Source organism: Onychostoma macrolepis, chromosome 15 (assembly GCF_012432095.1).
Source record: "Onychostoma macrolepis isolate SWU-2019 chromosome 15, ASM1243209v1, whole genome shotgun sequence".
Classification (NCBI taxonomy): domain Eukaryota; kingdom Metazoa; phylum Chordata; class Actinopteri; order Cypriniformes; family Cyprinidae; genus Onychostoma; species Onychostoma macrolepis.
The window spans coordinates 24,702,136-24,714,049 of record NC_081169.1 but is presented as its reverse complement, the minus strand read 5'-3'; the positions used below and the strand labels follow the sequence as shown (position 1 = coordinate 24,714,049).

At 36.7% G+C, this 11,914-nt stretch overlaps 1 protein-coding gene across 1 annotated transcript; it reads left to right on the top strand.

Annotated features, from left to right (window-relative positions):
- The first annotated feature begins 4,580 nt into the window (after positions 1-4,580).
- Positions 4,581-7,376, top strand: LOC131554225 (C3a anaphylatoxin chemotactic receptor-like). Its single transcript, XM_058799424.1, has 2 exons — positions 4,581-4,611; positions 6,382-7,376. Exons 1-2 carry the CDS (start codon positions 4,581-4,583, stop codon positions 7,374-7,376), a joined length of 1,026 nt encoding a protein of 341 aa, XP_058655407.1.
- The last annotated feature ends 4,538 nt before the right edge of the window (positions 7,377-11,914 follow it).

The window sequence follows — 11,914 nt, the reverse complement described above, 5'->3', positions numbered from 1 at the left end:
CACACATTCTAAAAATACTTAATGACTCAAGCAATTAAAATAAAACAGTTTAAAGGTACTATATATGTGTGAGTTAATGTAAAAAAAAAATGATAGTAACATGGTTATGGTGATGTACTATTCGCACATGCAGTCTCACCAAAATTGGACAATAGAAGATTGTAAAAAGGTTGCCTGGTCTGATAAGTCTCAATTTCTGCTGCAATATTTGGATGGTAGGGTCAGAATTTGGGGTAGAAGGCATGAAAGCATAGATCCATCATGTCTTATATCAATGGTCCAGGCTGTTGGTGGTGGTGTAATGGTGCGGAGAAATTTTCTTGGTACACTTTGGGCCTGTTAGTTCCCCCTGAGCATTGTTTAATTGAAAAATTAAGGGAGAAATTTCTGAAGGCAAAAAGGGGTCTAACCTGATGTAACGGAGGCCAGCGGGTAAGTGCTGTGCAGGTAAAACCTCACTCCCCTGATCTCAAAAAGAGGAGCTCTAGCAACTGACTCTAGAGGCTGTGGCCTTTAGCATCCTAGAGCACCTGGAGATCTGGGTTCGAGACCCACTCGGAACAAAAACGTGGTGTGGCAGTGCAGACCTGGGGGTGGTTACACTGATACTAGGTGCAATAAAGTGGCTGGTGATTGTGTGTGTGTGTGTGTATTTTATATATATATATACACAGTCATGGCCAAAAATATTGGCATCCTTGGTAAATATGACCAAAGGAGGCTGTGAAAATTAATCTGCATTGTTAATCCTTTAATCTTTTATTTAAAAAATTCACAAAAATCTAACCTTTCATTGGATAATAAGAATTTAAAATGGGGAGAAATATCATTATGAAATAAATGTTCTTCCCTAATACACATTGGCCACAATTAACGGCACCCTTTTATTCAATACTTTTTGAAACATCCATTTTCCAGTTTAACAGCTCTACATTTTCTCCTATAATGCCTGATGACGTTAGAGAACACCTGACAAGAGATCAGAGACCATTCCTTCATCCAGAATCACTCCAGACCCTTTAGATTCCCAGCTCCATGTTGGTGCTCCTTCTCTTCAGTTCACCCCACTCATTTTCTACAGGGTTCAGGTCAGAGGAAGGCCATAGCAGAAGCTTGGTTTTGCGCCCAGTGTGCCATTTTTGTGTTGTTTTTGAGGTTTGTGTTTGGATCATTGTACGGTTGGAAGATCCAAACATGGCCCATTATAAGATTTCTAACAGAGTCAGTCACGTATTGATTTTTTATCTGTTGGTATTTGATAGAATCCATGATGCCATGTGTCTAAACAAGATGTCCAGGACCTCCAGCAGAAATATAGGCCCACAACATCAAAAATGTTTCATTGTACACAAGGGGTACTTTTTATCCCTGTGTTCACCAAACCCATCTTGAGTGTTTGCTGCTAAAAAGCTCATTTTTTAGTTCATCTGACCATAGACGCCAGTCCCATTTGAAGTTCCAGTCGTGTCTGATAACTGAATATGCTGGAGTTTGTTTTTGGATGAACAAGGAGAATTTTTCTCCTCCCAAACAACATGTGGTGATGTAGGTGCTGTTTGACAATTTTTTTTTAAGGTTTTCTGACCCAGAGACTCAACTATTTTATTCAATTCTCCAGCTATGGTCCTTGGAGAGTCTTTAGCCACTCAAACTCTCCTTCTCACCGTGCATTAGGACGATATAGACACATGTCCTCTTCCAGGCAGTTTCGTAGCATTTTATGTTGGTTGGAAATTCTTAATTATTGCCCTGATGGTGGAAATGGGAATTTTCACTGCTCTAGCTCTTTTCTTAAAGCCACTTCACTAATTTGTGAAGCTCAATTATCTTTTGCTGCACATCAGAAATATTTTATTTGGCTTTTCTCATTGTGATGGATGATTAAGGGAATTTGGGCTTTGTTTTCCCTCCTATTTATGTTTCTGTGAAACAGGAAGCCATAGCTGGATAATTTCATGTTCATAATCACCCTGGAGTGCTCAAAATTGTGAATATGAATGGGAATATACTTCAGATATATTTTACTCACAACAATTTCTAGGGGTGCCAATAATTGTGTCCAACATGTATTTGAGAAAAACATTTATTTCATAATGATATTTCCCCACATTTTAAATTCTTATTATCCAATGAAAGGTTGGATTCTCATGATTTTTAAATAAAAGATCAAAAGGATTAACAATGCAGATTAATTTTCACAGCCTTTTTTGATCATATTTACCAAGGGTGCCAATATTTTTGGCCTTGACTATATATACTTTATATTTGCATCATGGGGAAGACTGCTGATCTGACAGTTGTCCAGAAGACAATCATTGACACCCTTCACAAGGAGGGTAAGCCATAAACATTCATTGCCAAAGAAGCTGGCTGTTCAAAGAGTGCTGTATCCAAGCATGTTAACAGAAAGTTGTGTGGAAGAAAAAGATGCACAACCAACCGAGAGAACCGCAGCCTTATGAAGATTTTCAAGCAAAATCGATTCAAGAATTTGGGTGAACTTCACAAGGAATGGACTGAGGCTGGGTTCAAGGCATCAGGAGCCACCACACACAGACGTGTCAAGGAATTTGGCTACAGTTCTCCTCTCCTGAACCACAGACAACGTCAGAGGTGTCTTACCTGGGCTAAGGAGAAGAATAACTGGACTGTTGCCCAGTGGTCCAAAGTCCTCTTTTCAGATGAGAGCAAGTTTTGTATTTCATTTGGAAACCAAGGTCCTAGAGTCTGGAGGAAGGGTGGAGAAGCTCATAGCCCAAGTTGCTTGAAGTCCAGTGTTAAGTTTCCACAGTCTGTGATGATTTGGGGTGCAATGTCATCTGCTGGTCTTGGTCCATTGTGTTTTTTGAAAACCAAAGTCACTGCACCCGTTTACCAAGAAATTTTGGAGCACTTTTCTGCTGACCAGCTTTTTAAAGATGCTGATTTCATTTTCCAGCAGGATTTGGCACCTGCCCACACTGCCAAAAGTTGGTTAAATGGCCATGGTGTTGGTGTGCTTGACTGGCCAGCAAACTCATCAGACCTGAATCTATGGGGTATTGTCAAGAGGAAAATGAGAAACAAGAGGCCAAAAAATGCAGATGACCTGCAGGCCACTGTCAAAGAAACCTGGGCTTCCATACCACCTCAGCAGTGCCACAAACTGATCACCTCCATGCCACGCCGAATTGAGGCAGTAATTAAAGCAAAAGGAGCCCCTACCAAGTATTGAGTACATATACAGTAAATTAACATACTTTCCAGAAGGCCAACAATTCACTAAAAATATTTTTTTTATTGGTCTTATGAAGTATTCTAATTTGTTGTGAATTGGTGGGTTTTTGTTAAATGTGAGCCAAAATCATCACAATTAAAAGAACCAAAGACTTAAACTACTTCAGTCTGTGTGCATTGAATTTATTTAATACACGAGTTTCACAATTTTAGTTGAATTACTGAAATAAATGAACTTTTCCACGACATTCTAATTTATTGAGATGCAGCTATATGTATATATATATATATATATATATATATAGACTGGGCATTTTCTTTTGCCTGTGATATATATATATATATATATATATATATATATATATAGGCCAAAGAAAAATCCCTGTCTATACATATATATATGTATGTGAATATATATACATACTGTATATATAGACAGGGTATTTTTCTTTGGCTTATATATATTCATATGAATAGACTGGGCATTTTCTTTTGTCTGTGATATATATATATATATATATATATATATATATAGGCCAAAGAAAAATACCCTGTCAAATCATGCAGATATTCTTAGTAAGTGTCAACCATAAAGTGCACATGCAACATCGTCCATCCACCCGTGTGTTTTTCATATAAGTAGAGGAGATCCTGTTTCCAGCTATTGATTATTTGACCGAGTTGTTGTGAGCACTGACAATACAAACCAAGCTACAGAAAATGGGTAAGAGTTTAATTTGTGCAATATTCCAATGTGATTTAATATGGTGGTTTGTTATTAATCTTTAAAAAAAATCACCTTTGTATTTACATTTCTTAATTTAGCAGACACTTTTATCTAGAGTGACTTACAATTGAGGAATACAATGAGTGATTCATCATTCAGGTAAATAGACACAGGAAGTTTCAGACATTGTTCAGATTAATACAATCTAGAGCCAGGAGGGATTAAGAAAGTGTGAGTTTTTTTTTTTTTTTTTTAAGTTAGAATGCAGTCAAATATTTGCGAAAGATATGAGTTTTCAGCATTCCGTATGGAGGTGGGAAATCAAATCAGTATAAGGTGGTGGGGTTACCTGAGTGGGGAAAATGCTTGTAAGAAAAAATGTGTTTATGTTTGTGTGTGAGTCCTGGTAAAAGTGTGAGAGAGATTTCTTGAAGAAGGAGTGAGGCAACTGGGTCTAAAGGGCAGGTTGTAGGATGGCTGGAGAGAAGTTTAGATAGTTCTGCCTCAGTGAGGGGAGAGAAGGAGGAAAGAAGAGTTTAGCAATGGGTGAGGTTGAGTTGATTATACACACACACACAGAGAGTTATCTGTTTTTGCAAATAAACTCTTCATTTGTAACCTTAAATTAGGCACTTAAATGGTAACTGTGGAGGAATGGATGCTTCAAGGTAATATAATTATATTTAATATAAGAAAACAGACAGTACAGTGTATGAGCAATCTCAGGAAGAGTGATTCAGACAGTTCCGATTCAGATCTGTGCTGTGAACTTGGAGAGACACTATTACAGTGGTTTGATTAAGAAACCTGAGGTGCAATGAAACTGCAATCAGAATTCTTTTTAGAATCTTGGGTAAGAGCTGGCAAAGTTTGCTTTTGAGGAAAATGATGCAGGATTATTTTTACTTATTTTTCACAATTTATGTACTTTACTTTTATAACAGTTTTGGTTTGGTTGGTGTTCTTCTGTAAATTTAAATATTTCATGATTCTGAAATTTGCATATGGTAATATGAGGCTTATCTCCATTCAAATTTCAGATTTGTTATTCTCTTTCTCTTTTTTAATACTATATTTATTAAGCTTCCTGTCCATAAACATCCAAATTTTTTCATTTAACAAAATGAATTGTAATTTTGAGAGCTAAACTCCAAAGACTTTATTGACTTTATTGAATTGAATTCCATACAATTTGTGTATTTATTCGGGCAGAAAGAGTTGTCACGAACACGGATTCGTTTAAAGTTTTTCTTACCTCGTTCTGAATCTGATGTTCTGAATCCAGATTATTCTAAATGTGGGAGAGCGTACACACAGAAACTCATTTACATAAAACATGTCCTCGCATGTTTACTCGCTCGCGCTGTCACACTGCTCCCTGAAAGCATGCGCAGACAGAGCGTTAAGTAAAGGAATGTATGTTAAGTAAAAGAAAGTTAAGTATAAGGATCATCTTTTGTGTGTGTGTGTGTGTGTACCTACTTAACCATATTTTGGGGACAAATTTGTACCCAAAAGTGAGCTAAACCTGACAAAATCTCCAAAAACCTCCCTTTGGGGACGTCCTCATTTGTAAAACCAGCTTAAAAATAAAGTAAACAAAGGTTTTTTGAAATTGTAAAAATGCAGAAAGTTTCCTGTAAGGGGTAGGTTTAGGTGTAGGGTTGGTGTAGGGCAATAGCACATACAGTTTGTACAGTATAAAAACCATTACCATTACCATTACTAAGTAAACGTGTGTGTGTGTGTGTGTGTGTGTGTGTGTGTGTGTGTAAATTTAGAATGAATTTTAGTGATGTTTTGTACACACAAATTATGTCAGTAAATGAGACACAGTAATCTAAAGCCATACATTAAAAATAATTAACTTTTTTTTTATAATTTCTGTAAATGGGTTTCATTGCCGGTGTAAGGCGTGGGGTTTTAGCTGTCCGTGGGTTGATGTGAATAAAGACGATGGGCTTGAAAATATCGATGGCTAGTAACCTTTATTGAGCAAAGCAAAGCCCTAGGATTGGGGAGGAGAGCAACTCTCCGTGCCCGCCACACTCTACTCTCCTCTCTTCCCGCACTTCCCTTCACATACATGACCCTTCTTCTCGGAGGACGCAACACCAAAATAAAAGTCCTTGGCAAAAACATCCAGAAAAATAATACAATGGATATTAAACAAGCAACTTCACACTGGTAATAAGGATCCGTTCACTCATGACATATTGCATAAAATTCAACGCTAAAAAGCTCAACTTTAAAAGCAAAGTGTCTCAAATCCTTGCATTTTTTCTTCCATTCTACTGCTTTTCAATGCAAAAATGATGGTACAGCATTTCTAACAGAGAAAATGCGTTGCTAGTCAAATGTGCCACAAAATGTTTCATTTGCATGTTGTTTTACTCCAGAACCAATTCTCACTGCACCTTTATCTCTTTTCTGTATAGTGTGCACCAGTTTGGAAAATGATAATCTGACTAGTGTCTCCGTGACACAGGCCTACGAGGGCTTTTCAAGCATCCAGATATTCGCTATATGCATTTACCTCATCATCTTTGTCTTGGGCTTCATTGGAAATGGGCTTGTCATCTTTGTGACTGGCTACAAAATGAAGATGACAGTCAACTCCATTTGGTTTCTCAACTTGGCGATTGCGGACTTCTTTTTCTCCTTCGCCCCAGTCATACGCATTGTCTTGATCTTTGGCAAGCCGCTGGGCTACATTTTGTCCAAGCTTCTCTCTTTTATGACAGAACTAAATATGTTTGCTAGTATTTTTTTCCTAACAGTTATCAGTCTGGACCGATGCCTGTGCACATGGGTAATTGTGTGGGCTCAGAATAAACGAACTCTACTCAAAGCCAGGATCATCTGCATGATTGTGTGGATTTTATCCATCGGCTGTAGCATTCCATTTGTCATCAATTTCTGCACCAAATATCTAGACTTACAGTCTCTGTTCACATACAGGTTTATGGTGGGCTTCCTCATCCCCTTCCTGATCATTGCATCTTCTTATATAGCTATTGGAGTGCGAGTCAAACGTCTCACAAGTGGGAAGCATCTCAGGTCCTACCGTGTTATTATATCTGTGGTTCTGGCCTTTTTCGTATGCTGGTTTCCTTACCATGTTCACAAATTGTGTTTTATTTCATTAAATGCAGTGGAGAATAAGCAGGATGTCAATGTTCGAGAGGTAATATCTAAATCTACACCTTTTTTAGTTTGCCTGGCTTTTCTAAACAGCTGTCTGAACCCCATTCTCTATGTGTTCATGTGTGAGGAGTTTAAGAAGAAGCTCAAACAGTCTCTGTTGCTGGTGCTGGAAATGGCTTTTGCTGAAGAACATCTGGACTTTCTGGATCACAAAGATGACAAAAGACCCCAATGCTTCCTTGACCAGCTGCAAAGACAAGAAAACAATACAAAAATCAATCTCTAAGTAGCTAAAGTAGTTTATTGTCTTACAATTACTGATCCGGTTTGTGTTGTAAATAAAAGTGTGTCAAATGTGTATGTACAGACTTGTGATCAATGAAGTCAGTGTCCCAAAAATAAATCTCTGGATTTTCCATGTACAGTGAAAGTTTCTCCTTGGATGTCCCGTGTCACAGGATAGTAGGTCTGGTAGGGAGCACACTTCTCTCTGCACTCATGATTCCTTGGTGGAATTTCAAATTGCAGGAATAGAACTTTAAATTGCGTATAGTCCATAAAAATTTATTTCTGTAGAAGCATATTTCTGTTCCTACTCCATCCCACCATCACTGTTTAATAAGTAAAGGGGAATTGATCATCAGTTGTTAATGTCAACTGAAAAGAGATCATGCAAAGAGGTTTTAGGGGCTTCAACACAGACTGAAGACATACAGAAAATGGATAAGAGTCTAATTTTATTCACACTGAAAAAAATTATTCATTGAATTTTTTTAAGGTAAGTGGCTGCAATCAGTTTATTGTGACTACATTTAAATAAACTATTTTTTACAAAATTTGTTTATTTAAATGTAGCTAAAATAAATTGATTGCAGCCACTTACCTTAAAAAAGAAATTAGTATAATTTTTTTCAGTGCATAAATGGTGCCTTCTGAAAGAATATTGTTATTTTACATTCTCTGTAACTGGGTGAAAATGTTAATTAGAAAAATTCCAGAAATCATTTTTTAATATAAAGGTGTGTTCTTAACTGCAGACAGTGTTCCAGTGATTGTTTCTAGCTTTTTTATTTTTATTATTTTGTTTTGTTTTATGACAGTTACATTTATTTGTTTGTTTGTTTGCTTGCTTGCTTGTTTGTTTGTTTATTGCTTGATTATGCTTTTTATTGCCTTTTGTACATAGATATTACTGTCTCATACCTTTCACTTCAAAATATGAAAATCCATCATAATTAAATGACCTAAAAATGATTTTCCAAACTACGATTATCTATTCAAAATGAAATATCCATACAATATTTATTATGAAATAAATGTAGATAAATTAAAATAATTTAAATTTTCGAAATGCTTTTATTTTTTCCTAATGCAAAAAAGTGTGAAAATATTATTTAAATGTACTTAAAATAAATACATTTTTATTTCAGAAATGTTTAAAATGCCTTTCCCGTCACATAATACTGTTGTAATTTGAAAATTGGTTAAAATGCTCACTTTCAGATGAAAAATGAAAGAATTCTTCTTTAAAAAAAAAAAAATAAATAAATAAAATGAGAGAAATAAAGAAGGAAGAGAAATTAAATATGAAGTGAGAGTGTGAAACTGTGCTTCATATAGCATGTTGTCCTGGTATAGAAAAATGTGTTGCATGTGAAACATGATATACAAAAAAAAAAAAAATCAGATTCCAGAGACCAACTCTCATTGTATTTATCTCTTGTTTTTGAGTAGCAAAATGTGCATTTACTTTTCCATCCCTATAGGTCTCATCATACTTGTGGCCGGCTACAAAATGAAGACGACAGTCAACTCCATTTGGTTCCTCAACTTGGAGATTTCAAACTGCATATTCTCCTTAACTCTCATCATAACCATCATTTTAGCCTTATGCAAGATGGCTTGGCACTTTGGTGACTTCTAGAGCAAGTTTCTCCCATTCATGATTTACCTAAACATAAATGCTAGCATTTTTCTGTTGACGACTATCAGTTTGGACCGATGCCTGTGCACATGGATGGTTGTGTGGAGTCAGAATAATCAAACCCTGTTCAAAGCTAGAATCATCTGCAAGATTGTGTGGGTTTTATCCATTGGCTACAGCATCCCCGCAGTCATCAGTCACTCAAAAGCAGAGCCTAAAGGAATCTGTAACTATCCTACAACTCTTTTTGTCTTTTGGTTCATAGTGCACTATCTTGTTCAAATCTACCTGTCATACTTGTTTATGTCTAGGTAAATTTGATGAGTAGTTTTATTAACTACTTTATGTTTCCGTGCAACACTTAATGAATGTGACTGACTAATTAACGTAATCTTGTACATTAACACCATACAATAGCATTTTTATTTTTGCACTGAAAAGAATACTTTATTAATAACACTTCAAGGATTAAAACAACACCAGGGGTGTTAAATACCCCAGAGTGTAAAATTTGAACAACAATCACAAGTGTAACAATTTACACTCAAAGTGTAATTTTTCTACACTGTTAGGTGCTATATTAACACTAAAGATTCAACACTATGAATGGTGTACTTTTAACACTAGATAGATTGGGACCGTATATGATCTTTAGTAGTGTTAAAATGGACACTTTAAGTGTTAAACTGACACTGCGTTTTTTACTGTGTGGGCTTCCTGATCACTGCATCTTCATATACAGGTGCTGGTCATATAATTAGAATATCATCAAAAAGTTGATTTATTTCACTAATTCCATTCAAAAAGTGAAACTTGTATATTATATTCATTCATTACACACAGACTGATATATTTCAAATGTTTATTTCTTTTAATTTTGATGATTATAACTGACAACTAAGGAAAATCCCAAATTCAGTATCTCAGAAAATTAGAATATTGTGAAAAGGTTCAATATTGAAGACACCTGGTGCCACACTTTAATCAGCTAATTAACTCAAAACACCTGCAAATGCCTTTAAATGGTCTCTTAGTCTAGTTCTGTAGGTTGCACAATCATGGGGAAGACTGCTGACTTGACAGTTGTACAAAAGACGACCATTGACACGTTGCACAAGGAGGGCAAGACACAAAAGGTCATTGCAAAAGAGGCTGGCTGTTCACAGAGCTCTGTGTCCAAGCACATTAATAGAGAGGCGAAGGGAAGGAAAATATGTGGTAGAAAAAAGTGTAAAAGCAATAGGGATAACCGTACCCTGGAGAGGATTGTGAAACAAAACCCATTCAAAAATGTGGGGGAGATTCACAAAGAGTGGACTGCAGCTGGAGTCAGTGCTTCAAGAACCACTATGCACAGACGTATGCATGACATGGGTTTCAGCTGTCGCATTCCTTGTGTCAAGCCACTCTTGAACAACAGACAGCGTCAGAAGCATCTCGCCTGGGCTAAAGACAAAAAGGACTGGACTGCTGCTGAGTGGTCCAAAGTTATGTTCTCTGATGAAAGTAAATTTTGCATTTCCTTTGGAAATCAGGGTCCCAGAGTCTGGAGGAAGAGAGGAGAGGCACACAATCCACGTTGCTTGAGGTCCAGTGTAAAGTTTCCACAGTCAGCGATGGTATGGGGTGCCATGTCATCTGCTGGTGTTGGTCCACTGTGTTTTCTGAGGTCCAAGGTCAATGCAGCCGTATACCAGGAAGTTTTAGAGCACTTCATGCTTCCTGCTGCTGACCAACTTTATGGAGATGCAGACTTCATTTTCCAACAGGACTTGGCACCTGCACACAGTGCCAAAGCAACCAGTATCTGGTTTATGGACCATGGTATCCCTGTTCTTAATTGGCCAGCAAACTCGCCTGACCTGAACCCCATAGAGAATCTATGGGGTATTGTCAAGAGGAAGATGAGAGACACCAGACCCAACACTGCAGAAGAGCTGAAGGCCACTATCAGAGCAACCTGGGCTCTCATAACACCTGAGCAGTGCCACAGACTGATCGACTCCATGCCACAACGCATTGCTGCAGTAATTCAGGCAAAAGGAGCCCCAACTAAGTATTGAGTGCTGTACATGCTCATACTTTTCAGTTGGCCGAGATTTCTAAAAATCCTTTCTTTGTATTGGTCTTAAGTAATATTCTAATTTTCTGAGATACTGGATTTTCCTTAGTTGTCAGTTATAATCATCAAAATTAAAAGAAATAAACGTTTGAAATATATCAGTCTGTGTGTAATGAATGAATATAATATACAAGTTTCACTTTTTGAATGGAATTAGTGAAATAAATCAACTTTTTGATGATATTCTAATTATATGACCAGCACCTGTATATCTATCGGAGTGCAAGTCAAAAACCTCAAAAAGAGGAAGCAGCTCAGGTCGTACCGGGTCGTTATAGCTGTGGTCCTGGCTTCATATGCTGGCTTCCTTATCATATCCATGAGTTTTATTACATAAGAGCAAAGGAGAATCAGTGGAGTGAGTCTGCTAAGGAATTTTAATTAAAAACAGAAGCTGTGAACTGCCTGGCTTTTCTAAACAGCTGTCTCTGTTGCTGGTGCTGGAGACGGCTTTTGCTGAAGAACATCTGGGCTTTCTGGATCACAAAGATGACAAAAGACCCCAATGCTTCCTTGACCAACTGCAAATACAAGAAAACAATGATAAAAATCAATCTCCAAGTAGTTAAAGTAGATTATATATATATATATATATATATATATATATATATATATTTTTTTTTTTTTTTTTTTACAACTATTGATCCGATTTGTGTTGTAAATAAAAATGTGACAAAGGTCTATGTATAGTCTTCTAGATAAGTCAATGTCCAAAAAATAAATATATGGATATTACCTGTACAGTGAAATTTTCTCACTGGATGTCATGTGTCACAGA

Excerpts from the sequence above, each read along its gene's own strand:
- LOC131554225 (XM_058799424.1), top strand. The coding sequence starts at position 4,581 with ATGGTAACTGTGGAGGAATGGATGCTTCAAG. Across the intron at positions 4,612-6,381 it reads GGAGGAATGGATGCTTCAAG|TGTGCACCAGTTTGGAAAAT; the intron begins GTAATATAATTA and ends TTTTCTGTATAG.